General features: G+C 48.9%; 1 protein-coding gene across 1 annotated transcript in view; it reads left to right on the top strand.

Moving 5' to 3' along the window:
• Positions 1-17,756, top strand: part of LATS1 (large tumor suppressor kinase 1) — a 659,187-nt gene that overhangs the window by 548,730 nt on the left and 92,701 nt on the right. The window contains exon 7 of the mRNA XM_069607721.1: positions 3,870-3,976. Within this exon, the coding sequence (XP_069463822.1) occupies positions 3,870-3,976 (107 nt within the window). The remainder of the gene's footprint in view (positions 1-3,869; positions 3,977-17,756) is intronic.

Raw genomic sequence — 17,756 nt, 5'->3', positions numbered from 1 at the left:
ATAACCATTGGGAACGAGAAAGCAGGTGTGCCGGCTCACGTGGAGCTGCTACTTAAGTCCCTCCCTGGCCCGTGCTGCCTATTGGTGATTGTTGGCATGGCAGGCACCGGCCGAGGAGAGCAGGAGCACGGACGTAGGTCAAACTGATAGGATCTGGGCTGGACAGTGAAACAAAGCGTTCCTGACGCTACGTTCCTTTCTAGGAGCGAAGCAGGCTATGACGGTGGCCCGTCCAACACAGGATTATTTCATGCCATGGGAGGTGCCTCCCCCACCCCCACCCCCAACAGCCCCCAGCCTCAGTTAAGTGACCTGGGAGAGTGTGTGCACGCTTGATAACATGCTAGCATTTTCACACAGTGCGTTGAACTTTTCATGTTGTACGTTGTGAAGACTTGAGTGTTTGGATACTATCGGTATGATTTTCTGTTAGGGAGAATTCTCTGTAAAGGCTAATTTCCCAAACCTAGTGAGTCCCCCAGCAGCTTTGCTGGATTTTTGGGGTTTATTTTTTTTCTCCTGCTAAGAGTGAGACTCTTTTACTCCCACTCTTAGACATGATTTGAGGTGTTCCTTTGTCTTTCCATGTGTTTTATGGGCTATGGGGTCTTTTACTCCATAGGGTCTCATGTGTTTTTGATGTGGGTTACACAGCACCCTCCGTGCCGTAACCCAGGGGTGTCGTAGCGACCCCCAAACATAGACTCCATACCCTGGGACTGACTACTGTCTCCCAGGGCATGTAAAGTCACCATTGGCTTTACTAATCCCAAATTATGAACAGAAACCAGTACAAATCATCATATTGTGGACGTACTGGTCGGGGCAATTCGATTGCCCCGGGGTCTGTTGTTCACGGGGGCACGTCTCCGCCCCCCCTGATCGAGTTTTGGCTGGTGGCAGTGGATACTACTTTTTAAATTCGACCGCAAATAAATCTCTATGGGATTTTCCCATTGTTCGAGGCTACCAACTTTAATTATTTAATTCCTATAGCCTCGAACATACCGCCGGTTTATTTATTTAATATTAATTCACCGGTTGGTATTTTTTGCCAGAACTCGATTCTAAAATGGCGTTTGTGTTCTCTTCTGTGACTCCAACCCAAGTCGAGCCCTTTGTTCCACTTTTTGGCGGGCTTCTCCACAGAAGTCTCCAAAAGTGGTGCCACTCTGTCTGGGTACCATAGGGAGTGTGGGAGGGGGTTTAGGCACCCTGGACTGAGTTGCCTTGGCAACTCAAGTCGCAGTCTTGTGTGATTGGCCCAAGTGGTGAGCCGGCCGGCTCACCACTTAGCATGTTTGATTGACAGCTAGGCTGAATGAATAGGGGTTTGCTGCATAAAAGCAAGGCTTTTGGGACTGGAACTTCAGAAGTCGCCACAGGACCTAAGAATCCGTGGAGGGAGAAGCTGAGCCGACCTGCAACGACGACACCACCGGTGGAGCCCTGCTGAACCGTCTCACCACTTTTCCCGACGACCGAGGAGATCTCCAGTCCGGAGAGTCTTCTTCCTTTGACTGGTGGGGATAGCCAGTTTTGCCTTCTTTTCACCTTCCTGGAGCATCTCGTGGCCACCTTGCCTGTGCCAAGCACCCCGGCAGCCGGAATACCACGGCTTACCACTACCGCGAAGAGAAGGGTAGTACCTTTTAACCGAAGAACTCCGCGGCTGGTTTCTTCCCAGGCAGTGCAAAGACCTTCATCTTTCCTCCACGGCGAGACCTCCTCTTCCTCTGGACGAAACACCGACTCGCACCCGCTGCCAGGAACAACTGCCCCCGCTGGAGCCTCCTTCCCACTTAAGGTAATGTGTCCCGCCTGGCTTCCCTTGCGACAGATCGTTCGGGGTGACAGTAAAGCCTCGACCTTTCTAACCTGGGCTGGCCTGGGACAACCTAGCTAACTTTTCCTGACTTTAATTTCATTCTTTGTGTGCAAACTATCTACAAGACTCTTTGGGCATAACCCCACTGTGTGAACCTGGACCCCTTCTGCTTGCTCTCTCCAAAAGTGGGCCTTGCAATTGATTTCCTTGCTCTCCAGTAGAACTCTGCCTATCCTGCCTTACTGTGGTTCTTTTAAAAGTATTGAAATGTGTGTGCTTCCATAACTGCCTTTTTCCCCTCCCTTTTTAATAATTTATTAGAGTGCCATCTTACGTTAAGCGCTCACCTCTGTCTGAAAATAGGGGGTGTTTCTCATTAAGACTTGTCTAATAAGTAATTAGGGTTGTAAATATATATAATAGTGACTGTGTGCTGAATTTACTTACCTCTTTGTGCTAGTGTAATCTACAAGTGTTTCTTTAAATAAATAACTATATACTTTTACACCAAAGCTCTGGTCAGTGTTTGCTTGTGGTACTGTATGTTGGTACCTATTGTGTATACTCTATATACTGCCTAACTCTTCTTGAGGGAAGTCTGACTGCTCAGCCACAGCTACCAAGTGAATCTGTGTGGTACAGACTGCTACCAAGTGGGTTTACTGCCAAACACCTGTAGTCTTAAATCTTTTGCAGTGGTCCCAGAGGGAACTGCACAGGTTTCTGCCTAACATTTTCCCTATGTAGTGGGGAATCTTGTGAACTCGCTAAAGACATTCCGTAACAAGCAGAAACCAGGAACAGTGATTGCACGTATCATTCAAAGCAGCAGAGGCAGAGAAGAAAATGCCATATATTGTGTGCGGCTTGCTCTTATTTTCATGTTTTGTCAAGCAAGTAATTTATGTTCGACTTGAAAAGGGAATCAAGCTTGCCAACTCTGGAAGGTTTTTGAGAGTGCCTTTCTATAAGAGGTGCACTGGGAATATTACATGTTGAAGGTTGTGCCGTGTCTTTCCATGTTGTACGCAGTTGCATTTATCCATGGCCATCTATAGCTGTGTGCTTATGTTTGTTTCTATGCTTAGAAAGGTAGCAGGATTAGTCAGGAACTATTAAGGCAGCAATATCCTAATCAAGAAGGGCATAGTTCTGAGTGTGGAGGTGTCGGGAGGTGCTGTTTGGCATTCAGTGTACATTCAGTATTTGTATGTTTCTTCCCCTATGTTCCCCAATACCCATCCATTTGTAAGGAAATCCTTAACCTTTTTCCGGTTTTCCTAAACACCCCCTACCCATCCACAACCTCTCCCTAACCCTCTCATCCCTCCTCCCCCCTTTGGCTGCCTCAAGGTACCTGTTATATTCATGTCAGGGGCTTGTGCCAACCAAGGTGGGAGGGGTCAACTACATTTGGCTTCCGTGGCTAGGAAGGAATTGTGTGATACTCAAGGGGTGTGACAATGCAATTGGAAAGCTTTGAAATGACCATTGGTCAATTCAGTGATCCTCCCTTGCAGTTATAGTATTAGGTAATTAGTCAGGTAAGCAATATCCCTCAGTAGGGTAAAAGAAACTAAGCAAGGATTTTATAGCGATCAAATACAATATAGTAAAGTAAGAGTACATCATGAGTGCATACGAGCCAGCATTAGGAGTTATTTACAAACTCTATTCCAGGAACAAACTTCCTTGCCCCCTCCCCTCTCAGTGCACCACCCCCATCCCCCACCTTGCTTCCCAATCAGACTTCATTTCTGCATATAGTTCCTAAAAATTGTCCCATGTGCAAATGGCAGCGGGCCCAGTATAAATCCCAATGATGTATCATGCAAAATATACTTACGGCACTTTAGTGCCATTGTATCCCTGTCCATCCATAGCAGTTATTCCTGTTCCACCATCCACTCCTCCATTCTTGGGTTGTGTTTCTAGTGTTATGTATGTGTCTTTTACCCACAGAGATGTAGTTCTTTTTATGAGTTAAAACGAAAAAACATGCATTTTTAAACTTTCCTTTAATGGTTTGTCTCTTTTGAAGGTTATACACAACTTTGTGACTGGTGGAGTGTGGGTGTTATTCTGTATGAAATGCTAGTCGGACATCCTCCTTTCGTGGCTCAAACACCACTGGAAACGCAAATGAAGGTAATTTACTTTTTAAAAGTGTACAAATGAACCATTGCACCCTTCCAGGGAATGTTCCCTAATGAAATCCATTGGGTGTGGTAAATTTCCCTTTTGGTGTCCTGATTTAAATTCACATGGTATTCTTAGTACACCATTTGGTGATTGGTCTGGGGTATAACAAGTGGTTTCTGAAAGTTAAAAATGGCCATAAACAGGGGGCATTCCTATAACACTATCTCTATATTGCATGTACAGGCTACCCACAATTCTCCTTCATGTAGACGCCCCTCAGATATTAATTTTTTTCTGCCATTGTTTCGGTCACAGTTAAGAGACGGAAGAAAACAGCTGCAGTGATGCATGGACAATTTGCACAGTCATGAAACTGGCATAGAAACAAGTCTTAGCCTTGCAAATGTATTCCATGTGCTTTCGTGGTAAACAATGATTGCACACCTAATTTGTGTGGAATTTGTATCACTTAAGGAAGCGTTTAAATTGATTACTTTCCATGTGTGTTGTCTGCATCAGGGGCCTGAGAAAATTACTGAAACGTTTATGCCTGCAGAATGGTAAATAGTAATGTATTGGCAGTCACAGACAGGGGATTTGGCTGGCTGGGTGGGTATAGGATGGACTTTCCAATATATGTATGTATTGCACAATGCAATATCAAATGTTCAGTCTTTCTGGCATCTTGCAAACTAAGGGTCTCATGGGGGATACACAAGGCTCAGAAGAACAACATTACTTACCCAGTAATAGTCTTTCTGCGGCTTTACATGTGCTCGCCCTGCCTCCCTGCAAGAAAGCAATGGAACAGTACTAAAGATCAGCCACATTACCAATTGCATCTGCAACACACAGTTGACCTGTCAGAAAAATAATCTGAGGACTTGATGAGTTAAGCATCATGGGCCCCTGTACACTTAGGATAGGGATAGTGTGACAGGAATACCCCTGCGCCTGGTTATTTGAATTCGAAAATATATAATACTCTGAGCAAACCACAAGATGGCTATCTAGGGTCTCACCATTACCATGTAACACACGATGAGGAAAATGTCAAGACTAGAACATACCCAAAAACATGTTGCACATTTCTTTCTTTCAAGCTGTGTCATAAAAACATCAGGGTTCAGAAGACTTCATCGGTTTTGGCTAACCTAAACCTTCCTACAAAGGAAAGGGAGGCTGTGGATAATAGTAAGCCAGGATGACGCACAATCAAGTTTCAGAACCACTGCGGCTAAATGGCTCACACCACATGCATTTCCCCCTAGACTGTCGAAGGAGACCACCCTTTCACTGAAAGGGAAGATAATTGAGAATTAACTCCCAGATCAGCATTGTGACTGGGATGAGTATTATGGATTTATCGGAAGACGGAGCCATCCTTGTTGACCTTCCCAATGACCAATCAAAGTATATTGCAATACTAAAGTTTGCTGCGGCATAACTCCAATTATGAACGCCATTAACAAACAGGTAAAGCATACCATGCTATCACCAGTTGCAGCCAGATGTTAATGGCAGCATAGAAACAATATAAACGTTCACCCCTTGATCCACTGTATATTGGAGCACACCGTAAGGCAGGCTCATAACTGCAGCTAGGTAGAAATGCGGCTCACCTGCATACACATGCTCGGTTCCCCTGAGAAGAAATGTGTGCTATGGGGAGGAGATGGCTTCCACTGCAACTTAAAACATCCTCATAGCAAATGCAACTGCATTTTGCAGCAGATAAGGTCGCCCAAAGTGGGACGAGATTCAGACTCTTGTCAAGCGAATGCCTGATGACATTAGTGCCTATTCGTCTACCAGCGGGATTTTCAAGTTGTTTCCCCCCTTCCCCTCCAAATAACACATGGCAAATAGGCCAGCAGGGGTATAGTCAACCCCATTACCCAAAGGAAATGACTACCTAAACAAAATATGCAGATCACTAGGAAGAGGCAGAATCATCAAAGGCTAAACTACCACAACCAAGAGGCTTCTCGTTACTGGTTCCCTCCCCTCCTTTCCCAGTAGGGCAAAGAATACAAAATTATGCTCACAAATGGGAGAAAATTACCCGACACCACTGAGTGCTAAGCACAGTAAAATATGGTTACCGTATAGCGTTCCTGGTTTCCCAGTACATCATACCACAGAAATCCTGCTCAAAGCATGATCAGGTTCTTTTTGCATCAGTAAAAGCCCTCCTCAAAAAGAGATACATAAAGGAGGTCCCGCTAGACTAACATGGATATTGTTTGAACCTCTTTAATTTCCAAAAAAGTCAACTCGATCTCCTGCACTCGACCATGAAAGACCTTTGCCATACCATAAATGTTCTGCTTGACAACATTGCAAGAGGTCATTCCCTTGCTCAGCTAAGGAGACTATATTGCAACATTGGACTTGAAAGATGCATTATTCATGTTTCCGTGCTCCCAACACACAGAAAATATCTGTGGTTCAAGATGGTTGCTTCCATATTAAAGTGTTCCCTTTTGGTATAGTTCAGCTCCACATATATTCACAAAGGTGCTCTCTGGTCACAATACACCTGCACATGCAGTACAGAGAGTCATGAAACTGTCAGGAAATTATGGCATCATGCATTCATTTTGCCTCAAATGCAAGGCTGCACATGAAGCCATTCCACAAATGGACCTAAACAAAGAGAACACACTTATAACGAATGAGGCCCATAAGCACTCCTAACTGAAACAACCGTATTCTCACTGCGCATTCTGTTCTTTTTACAAAGAATATAAGAAACAATTTATAAAAGATGTTTGACTAACAAAGGTAATTCATTAAATAGCCACACTGCTGCATTCAACATACATTTGAATCCATGTTCAACATGCAGTTCATTTACTCTAACAAATGTACAGACCTTGTGAAACCATTACATTATCAACAATGTATTTGTTTACGGTTCTTCAATATAAAAGTAGTGATATCTGAAGTGTGTCAAACAGATCCATCTTACTTAAACCCAAAGCGTTTTGGATCATATGATCCTTCTTTTTAGGGGGACCAGAACCTTTTTACTATTTAAATAAAGTCAACGTCTTCCATACTTGTTTATTTAAACTTTCTTTGTTAAACATACACAAATGCCCAGCGAGACCAGCAAGTCACAATTGTAAAAATGCCATTTGCTGTTTGGAAATAGTGTCAATTGATTGCAAACATTTGTTTGGAATTTAACACCATCTGTGGTGTGTGTAATTTGACTGTGTATGTGATAGCGGCGCCACTTGCTTGAATAGAAATTAGTGCTCTGGTTACTGTGAAAAGCTATGGGCTTACATATACAAATGAAGTGACCAGTAACCAATAATCAGACTGGTTATTTCAATTAATTACTGAAAACTATGATGCCACAAGAGTTTCATTCAAGCCTAAATCCAATCTAGTCTTTCTCCACCTGTCAATCATGCTCTAAATGCTGACCTAAGCAGATTATACCAGCTGCTTACGTAGTGCTTAATACCAGAGTTTCATATTAACTCAGTCAATTATCCACTCCAATAACTGCCACGTTTATCAGTCTTGGAAATCGGACTCGAAATCCTGTTGTAGGTACTTTAAAAAAAAAAAAAAAAATGTATTTTATTATTTAAAAAAAAACACAAAACTTGGCACCATTTACAAATGCCGTAACGACAAACGTCAACTTATAACAAACAAAACACTTCATCAACCCTCCCTCCCCCTTCTGCCCAGCACTCCTCCCTCCCCTGCCTGCATCTCAATCACAGTCTGTACACACCACCTTTCGAACATATATAAGATACATAAGCTATTCCTAAAATCAATCCACCACTGCATCTGCTGAACCCGTTTTGGCAAACAAGGGGTGTAATGGACCCTCCCATTCACCAATTCCTCCCAGGGCATCCGACTGATCTCGTTGCAAAACCCTCCTCCAGTCCTCTGTCTCTGCTACACCCCACTTATACAAATTCCTCCACCATACCTCTATTTCCAGGCCTCTAAACGATTTCCATGCCATGGCTATCCTACGTTTGGCCAAGATAAACGCCAAGGTCTTCAGTTTTCTGGCTTGCGTCCTGCGCTTGTGGTGCGTAGAACAGCCCAGCAAGAATGCATCGGGGGAGAGCACATCCAATTCCACCCCTGCCTTCCGCAGTCTATTCACCACCTTCTGCCAGAATAATCCCGTCACCGGGCATGCCCAGAACATGTGAAGCATTCCTGTATCCATCACGTTACACCTAGGGCAACCACTGGCCAACGCCCCCGGAAATTTAGAGATCTGCAAAGGTGTCATATAGGCTCTGTGTGTCACCAACAGCTATATAAGCTGCAATCTCGCATTGCGTGACGCCTTCTTGTGGTATCAGAGTATCCTCCCCCATTACGCCTCCGTAAATGTCTCCTCCAAATACTCTTCCCATTTCCTTTTTATCTCCAGAGGGGAGGCGAACCCATTTGTCATTAAGAGGTCATATATTCGAGATATGGTGTGCCCTCCTTCAGCTATATCACATAGGATGTCTACTATCGAATGTTTCTCCATCAGCTCCACATATGCAGGCCATCTACTTGTAATCTCCCTCCTAATAGTGCTGTGCAACATATAGGGTCCCTCATGCACACTCATCTACTCTGCCAACTCTATGAAAGGTATATAAACGGTGTCCTGCAACAAATCGCTCATGGTGGCCACCCCACTGGCTTCCCAGTACATGCAAATATTCATTCTTGCCTGGGGCGTAGATGCGACTATCAATGCTAGAGGGATCTGTCCAGACACTGGGTCTGTCAGCCCCATCACAGCTATGGCTCTGCCCCACACTTTCAGACCTAGGGTCACCATTTGCGAGCACCGGCCCGCCCGAGGTTTCCTGAGCCACAAGAACTTTAAAGCCTGTCTATGGCTTGTAACATCTGTGTGTCTGGAGTAAGGTCTTCAGCAAGCCAATCTACTACAAATTGCAGCTGTTCTGCTATATAATAAAATACTAAGTTTGGGACCCGTCTTGCCTCAGAAAACTTCTACAGATGCTTTCTAAGGTCTTAAAGAAGGGCATAGTGATCTAGAACGGGACATTCACGAAGAAGTGTAATAACCTGGGCAACACCATTTTCAACAAAGCTGCCCCCTCCCCATCATAGAGAGGGGTAATTTAGTCCAAAACCTCATGGGTCCCTTAATGCCCTCTAGTGCCTGTAGCGTGCTGTGCCTGTGTTCGACCCCTGGGTCATAATACACATTGACTCCTAAATATCTGAATATGCGCTCCTTCCACTGCAGTGCCAAAACAGGCAGCTCTCTGCGCCCTGCCCTGTGCAGATGCGCTATTGGGAACAATGCCAATTTATCTGTGCTAATGGTGATCCCTGATAGTCTTGCAAAAAGCGCGAAGGTCTCCACTAGCAGCTCCAGATTATCCTCCGGGTTCTGAATGTATAATGGCGTATCATCCGCGTATAAGAATATAAAGTGTCTGGCCCCATCTATTTCAATACCCGCTTCGCGATATTCCACCCTGAGGTAATAGGCAATTGGTTCCATAGCAAGCCCATACAGCAACGATGACAATAGACAACCTTGCCTCGTCCCCTTTTCTAGCTCCCATGCTTCTGATATGCATCTGCCCATCTTAACCCAAGCCATAGGCCTAGTGTACACCAATTGCACCCACTTGATATTGTTAGGGTGGACCCCCAGGCAGGCAGAGCCGTGCTAGGAGTCCGCGGGTGCCGAACTCACGGAACCCTAACTCCTTCCTCTGCCCAAAGGAACGCAATGTCCACACCAATAGCCAGGGATAACTGAGGTTTTATTACAGCCAAAACCCACAGGGAATTACATGCGCAGCGGGAAGTCCATGCAAGTCTCAGCAAACTCTGGCACGCAGGCTAGTTTTGATGACACGTGACGTCACAACTTGCATCACTCTCTAGGCTCTTCTCCAAAACCTATCCTTACTCCGGATAGGACGCTGCGTGGTAGTTCCCATATAGGAGCCTATAGAAAAGTGGTATTATTGGAAAAGGCTGCGTAGATGTTATGCTTGGACCATCCCAGAAAAGTTACTTTGCAGTTGTTACAGTGAGCAGGCACCGTGATTGGTCAGTGACCCCCGCTATCCATCCCTCTGGTCCTGGAGTTTGGTTGGCTGATCCGCTAGCCCCCAAGCCTGGGACAAACTCTGTTCCCAGCCCGCAGGACAACTGTAAATGGTACATGTGCAATTATGTGCCGGCAAGGTGCAACTATGTGTCTGCATCATAACCGTGTGTAAACTATAGCTGCCGTGAGCGTGCTCCATTCCCAGCGCAGAACTGTAGCGTGAATGTAGCAATGTTTTCGCGACCACGGTCTGGTCCGTGGGACAGGTTGCTCTTCTCAGCCACCAAATCTTGGCACCTCCTCAGCTCAGCCAGATCACATGCTTGGCGACTATGTTTGAGAGCACAGGGTTCTGAATTATTCTGTATTTGTCGGAGAACGTGCCTCTCCTGTATTCAGTGTTACTTTGGTTCAACGTGAGGAATGTCATTTGCGACCTTGGCAGCTGCTTTGTTCCCGCTGCGGTGGTTCTGCTTGCACAGCATTCTGTGAGACTTGGGGTCTCTCCGAGTCGATCGTGGCCTACTAGATTTCCTAAGCCATGGTCTGGCTACTACTATATACTTATTCCATAGTGCCTATAGGTTACTGTGTCATGGGCGTCAGGTCCCTTGAGTGCTCTTGTCATACTATGGGGTTCTCCAGCATGGGGTCTGGCATGGATTCACATGCTCATGAATATTCCCCGTCGTCAGGCTGGGAATCCTCAGTAAAGAAAAAATCAGTATCAGTTTCGTTTCTGATCTGACTTCCTTAGTAGTAACCAATCACTGGTCTCTGGGTCATACTGCCCCCAGCCAATGACTGCCCTCTCCCTAAGCCCCGCCTCTGGCAGCCATCTTCAGATTTTTACCGCACACTCAAGTGTTGGGAGCCCTTGTGTTTAGCTCTCGAGCTTTTTGCTGCGTTTTCAAACTTTTTCAAAGAGATTTTCTCATTTTTCGGTCAAATAGAGCCTCAAGCTCCACCGTTTCTACATCCGATCAATGGGGACCTGTTTCGGATTTTTCTACGGCCCTCAAGGGTGAAGTTTTTGTCGAGTTACGCTTCTTGGAGGAGTCCAGAAGTTTCTGTGGCCTACCTCGGACATGGCCCAGGAGAAAGGAAGCTCGACGCCCGGAAAGCTGTTCAGGATTTGCCCTGGATGCCAGCTGCAGAATGTGTTCAAAGAGGACGAGCATTCGAAGTGCCTCTACTGCCTTCATGAGGACAAAACGCACGTGGAAAAGCACTGTGTGTTTTGCGGGAACATGTCGGAATGGACCATCAAGGATCGACATCAACGTCTCTCCAACTGGCTGGAAGGGAAGAGCCCGTCAGGTGAGAAGAAGAAGAAGTCTGAACGGTCTTCTAAGTCCTGTGAGGGCTCCCCGGCGACAGGGGCCCAACAGAAGGCAAAGCACTGCGAGTCCGCGGGCACCGGGAGCGCCGAACGGTCGGGCTCCTCGGCTGCCAGGCAGGGCGCACCCTCTCCAGCACCATCAGCCACGAGCCAACGCTCTGGCTCAGGGAAGAGGAAAGCTGAGAACCCGGCGAAGCTTCTGGAGAGGCCCTGGTCGATCTCGAAGGATCCAGCCGATGGGGACCGAGGCGGTGACCCTTCCCCCAGGGTGAAGGCCACAGGTCCGCTGAAAGCGGTGAAGGCCTTGATTCACCCGGCTAAGGCCTCTATTGAGGAAGTTGCGGCGGTCCTGGCGCTGCCTAGGGAGGCTATACCAGTGGAAGCGACCTCGGGGCCCAGAGTTTCTTTGCCACCACGCAGGGAAGCCTCGGTCCCACGGGAGGGATCCCGACGAAGGGGACGACCAGAGCGACGGCGATGCCGGCGAGGTTCCTAGTCAACCGTCGCTTCCCGAGCCGCAGGACAACTCGGCGGCCATTTTGTTGGCAATACAATCCTTATGTTCGGAGATAAGGACGAGATTGCCCCTACCACCGACTGGGGAGCCAGAACCAGGCCCGACAGAGGAGCCAGAGCCAGGCCCGTCGGGAAGTACCCCCAACAAGAGAAGACAGACCCATCCAGCCCGCGCCTTTTCAACCCTCGCGGCCTGCTCCACCTTTGCCCACGTCCCCCGTACCTGGGGATGACACGGGAACGGACACGGCCACGACGGGTACAGATGGCAGCGGTGATGACGAGACGGAGCTCCCATCACCTCCAGCCAGGGCCTCCCCGCCCGACGAGATTGGGTCTTTCCACGCTATGATTGCCAGGGCATCTGAGCTTTTCCAGCTCTGCCCCGAAGAAAAGAAGAGGGAAGGTTTCCTTTACCAACGGCGCGAGGTCAAGAGGAAGACAGTCCTCGCCGTGCCTCTGTTGGATGACATCTGGGACGAGGGTCTCACCCTTCTCAAGATCCCGCCTATGATGCCTGCCAAGAGGGATCGGTACGAGAAGAAGAACCGGGTCCCCGACACGGCCCCTTTGTGCCTTAGGGCGCAACCGACCCCTGACTCGGTCGTCTCAGCTGCAGCCAAGAAGAAAGCCGGGGGGGCATGGGCCTCGCCGTCAACTTCCCCGCCGGACGACGAGGGAAAGAAGCTGGATGCAATGGGAAGACGAGTTATCTTGTCGGCGGCTACAACGATTAAGGCGGCCAACGCCCTCGCGTTCGTGGCCCGCTACGACAGGGAGTTAGGGTACAAGATCCGCCCCCCTGTTGGCCTTCCTACCGGACGACAGGAGGGCTGAGGCCCTGGAGATCTTGCAGGAAGGGGAGGTGGCGTCGGAGCACGCCATAACGGTGCCAAAGGACATTGCCGACACCGGTTTCCGCCAGCTAGGCAACGGCGCTTGCCTCAGCAGACGAGGGTGGCTCAAGGCGATGGATTTCCGCCAGGACATACAAGCCAAGGTTTTGGACATGCCGTTCGACGGGAACAACCTGTTTGGGAAAACAGTGGATGAGTCCCTCCAAGCCATCAAGGCGGACACAGAGACAGCTAAGGCCCTGGGAGTTCTCCAGCAACGAAGGCCGTCCTTTCGGAGCTCCGGAGGCAAGCAGGGTGCCTCCAAGGGATTCGGCAGTGGCTCCTCTACGTACCGTCAAGCGGCCCGCTCCTCGTCGCAGGAAGCCTATAGAGGACGAGGCAAGTCGGGTGGACCCCGCCGTCGTCGCCAGAGAGGCCAAGGCAGCAAGGCGCCCTCCGGTGGGAGGCCGGCTGGCGAAGTTCGTTAGCGTGTGGGAGTCCATCTCCACCGACCGTTGGGTGCTGGACGCCCTGGCCCAGGGGCACACCCTTGAATTTCTAAAAAAGTGCCCCCGCATTCCTCCCGTGGCCAGGAAGGAAAACCACGCCCCTCAACTACTGTTGGAGGTAAGCGCGAAGAGGCTCTGGGGCTCCGGAGTATACTTAAGGTACTTCCTCGTGAAAAAGAAGACAGGAGGGTGGCGACCCATCCTGGACCTGCAACGACTGAACAAGTACATCAAAGCACAGAAGTTCCGGATGGTCACCCTCCAGCACGTGCTGGGACAGCTGGAGGAGGGCGATTTCCTGTCGTCGTTGGATTTGGAAGATGCATACTTTCACATTCCCATTCTAAAAGGACACCGGAAGTTCCTCAGGTTTGTGGTCCAAGGGCGGCACTACCAGTTCAAGGCCCTCCCGTTCGGATTGAAGTCGGCACCCAGGGTTTTCACCAAGTGCCTCGCTCCAGTGGCGGCGCGGCTGCGCCTGCAGGAGATCCACGTCTACCCCTACCTGGACGATTGGCTCATCCGCGCAAGGACAAGGGAGCTCGCCGTAGAACACACAGCGAAGACCGTCCAGCTGCTCACGGACCTGGGGTTCTCCATCAACTTCCCCAAGTCCCACCTGGTCCCCGCTCAAGTCGCACTGTTTCTGGGAACAAAGCTCGACACAGTGGCGCATCTGGCCTTGCCGTCGGAGGAAAGGACAAAGGCCATCCTAGGCAAGGTGCAGCGTCTTTTGGCCACAGATGTGGCCAGGGTAAGGTCCATCAAGTCCCTCCTTGGGATGATGTCCTCTTGCATTTATCTCGTGCGCCTGTGCAGGCTGCGGATGTGCCCTCTTCAGGAGTTCCTCGATGCCCGCTGGATTCAAGCGACGGGCAGCTTCAAGGACAGGATCCCTCTCAACGAGACCTTCCGACGAGCGATCTGGTGGTGGGGCACCCGCGCTCATTTAGCAGCAGGGACAGACTTTCAGACCCCGGCCCACCAGGTGACGGTGACGACGGATGCCTCCCTGGAGGGGTGGGGAGCGCACACCGGAGATCTTCATGCGAGAGGCCTTTGGCTCCCGGAGGAGAAGCCGCTCCACATCAACATCCTGGAGCTCCGGGCAGTGTTCTGGGCCCTCAGGTCCTTTCGCCTGTCCCTCAAGGGCAGGGTGGTGAGGATCTTCACTGACAACAACACGACAATGTTCTACATCCGGAAGCAGGGCGGAACCAGATCCCCAGCCCTATCCATGGAAGCCCAGGATCTGTGGCATTGGGCTGTTGCCCAAGGGATGTTTCTGGTGCCGTTTCATCTGACAGGGATAAAAAACACCATCGCCGACTCACTCAGCAGAGAGCTGCGCTCGTGGCACGAGTGGGAACTACGCTAGGATCAAGTGGACCGACTCTTCCAGCGATGGGGGAAATGTAACGCTCACCTGATTCCCGCAGAGGCGCCGGTCTTGATTGGGTGAATGCCGTATCTTCAAAGGTGATGTGTAACACACGGTTGGCTCTTTGGGCTGGACCTCTGTGCACTGTATGTCTGACTCGAAGAGTAAGATGTCTGCAGATAGAAAATATGGGATTAATGAACTGGGGTTATTGGGTGCCTCTCTCCTCCTCCCTTTCTCTTCTCCTGTAGAACCCCAAAGGTTAACGCCCTCACCTTAGGTAAGTGAACGCCGAGCTCTCCATCTGCCTCGGGGCAGGGTGCCGTAACCAGTTTCTTCACTGGATAAGGGTGCAGGCCTCTTGACCTCAGAGGACTGCTGTCCGTCGTTAACTGCACGAACTGTAAGTTCTGGGCACTTCAAATGTCTTAAAAGTCTTTTGTAATGATATCTCTTGTTTTGCAGGGTTCCGGCGATGGCGGATGGCGGGCTGATGAGAGTTGAGGATCGAACCCGCGTGAGGAATAGAAGCGCCTGGAAGCACGTAAGTAAGCGCTTGTAGCCTGCTTCACGATGCGCACTAACTGTCCCTTTTATCTTGCAGGTACAAGTTCGGAGCTTTAGAGAAGCTGAAGGGTGCTGGAATACCCACTGGATTCGGCGTGGGAAGGAGTAATGGCACGTGAGTAATAAAGTTGCCCAATGTCTTTAAACGCACCTTCTTTTGTCTTTCAGATGCGGGATGCAGCGCCGAAGGCCTCCGGAGCGTGCGAAGAGCTGGTAAGCTTTTGTCTTTCAGATGCCGGAATGCAGTGCGAAGACCTCCGGAGCATGCGAAGAGTAGGTAAGCCTTTGTCTTTCAGATGCCGGAATGCAGCGCGAGGAGTTGGTGACAGCCGATGGACCAGGTAAGAGATGCGCTGCCACTGAAGACCGTAGTGCTAACCTGTTCTTTCTTTGTACAGGTGCTGCTGAAGACTGGATTCCAGGATGGTAAGCCTTTGTTCCCTTAGGCCCAGGATCAGAAGCAGAAGACACGATGAGCGTTCTGCTGCAGAGAATGCAGAATAACGCAAAGCAAGATTCATCCATCGGGTGTGGTTTAAATAGCCTCCTGTAGTGCTTAGGTGTCTCCTTCCACAGCCTCGCCTAGGTGAGAAAAGAGTTCCTGCTTTCCAGACGAGTTCCAGTGTTCTGAACCTAGGGAGTGGCTCCTGCCCCACCCAACAGGAAAAGTAGTCCCAAACAGAAGAGGATCAGGGGCTCAACTGGCAGGTAAGTAAGCAGCATGGTCTGCTGCAGGTAAGTCCACCCAAGCATTATGAGCCCGGCGCTTCCAGCGCTGGGACTGGGCATCTTTATGAGCCTGGTGCCACTGGCGCCAGGACAAGGGTCCAAAAGGTCCCAATTGGGACTGGCTGGCACTCGGAACCGGGGTTATGGGTCTGCTTCCAAGGGAGTCGGGCAAGTCCTGATCTTTTGGAAGCAGAGATCATGACAGCACCCCCCCCTCAAGGCCCCTCCCAAACCGGGCTTCTCCGGGGGTTTGGGCTTGTTAGGAAATGTTCGATGAAATCTTTTGATTAGACGAGGGGCGTGGACATATTCTGCAGGTTCCCAGGATCTTTCTTGGGGACCGTAGCCTTTCCAGTCAATCAGGTAAAATAGTTTAGATTTGGAGATCTTGGAATCCAGGATGCTTTTGACTTCAAACTCGAGTTCTCCATCAACTAGAATAGGTTTTGGAGATTTAGTTAGTCGGGTTTGAGGTTGCACGGGTTTTAATAGAGAGACGTGGAAGACCGGATGTATCTTCATGTGAGGGGGCAAGTCCAACTTGACCGCTACTGGATTTACTATGGTAGTGATGGAATAGGGACCAAGGTATCTTGGGTTGAATGTGCGTGGTCCTTTTAGAGGTAGATATTTGGTGGATAACCAGACTTGATCTCCTACTTGATATTGGGGGGCTTCCTTCCGATGTTGGTCTGCTCCTTTCTTGTATTGTTCTTTAGCCCTTTGAAGGTGAGAAACGGCTTCCTTAAAGGCTTGGGTGATTGTAGAATGCAGGTGGTCTACTGCTGGTGTTCCAAGATCTTGGAGTGGATCCAACTCCGAGGTTCGAGGGTGACTACCGTATAAAAGAAAAAACGGGGTCTTCCCAGTTCCCGAGTGGACAGAGTTATTGTAGGCATATTCGGCTATCCAAAGGATATCTTTCCAAGTTTTTTCAGTTTGTTGTAGCATGCAGCGCAAATACTGTTCGAGTTTGATTGGTCCTCTCGGTTTGTCCGTCGGTTTGAGGGTGGTGGCTGGTCGAAAGTCTCACATCAATTTGAGCCGACCGACAGCAACTTTGCCAAAAATGAGAAATAAATTGACTACCTCGATCCGAAATGAGAACTGAAGGAAAACCGTGCAGTCGGACGATGTTTTCGAGAAATTCTCGGGCCAGAGTTGCTGCTGTTGGTAAGCCTTTGAGTGGAATGAAATGCGCCATCTTGGAGAATAGGTCCACGATTACTAGGATCGTATTGTATCCGGAGCATGGAGGTAGATCGGTGATGAAGTCCATAGAAAGCGTATGCCAAGGGCGAGGTGGGATGTCAATAGGGCGTAAGAGGCCGGCTGGTTTTTCCTTTTGACTCTTGTTTTGGGCGCATACTCCACAGGACATTATAAAGTCTCTGATATCTTTTTTCCAAGACGGCCACCAGAAGTAGCGCTTTGTCTTTTCCGAGGTCTTGGTCATACCGGGATGTCCTTCCATTAAAGAATCGTGATAACAAGAGATTACCTTTTTCTGTAAATCTGTGCTGGGCAGGTATAACCGTTCTTGGAAATATAATAGGTTGTCCTTCACCGTAAAGTCCTTTCCCTGCAGATGCCAATTCTGTATGTCTGCTGGAGTTACCAGTAGCCTGGCTTTATCCTTAACTTCCTCTATGGATTGTGTGGCAATTACACCTAGAATTCTTTGTTCGGGAATGATAGGTACAGGTTTAGGATTGATCAAATGTTCTTCCACTCCCATCCGAGAAAGGGCATCAGCTTTACCGTTTTTTGTACCAGGTCGATAGGTAATTATGAAGTCAAACTCGGCAAAGAATA

The sequence above is a fragment of the Ambystoma mexicanum genome, chromosome 4q (assembly GCF_040938575.1).
Source record: "Ambystoma mexicanum isolate Mex_15411 chromosome 4q, UKY_AmexF1_1, whole genome shotgun sequence".
Lineage (NCBI taxonomy): Eukaryota > Metazoa > Chordata > Amphibia > Caudata > Ambystomatidae > Ambystoma > Ambystoma mexicanum.
Note: the sequence above shows the minus strand (reverse complement) of the source record. Positions and strands in the feature narration are given on the sequence as shown.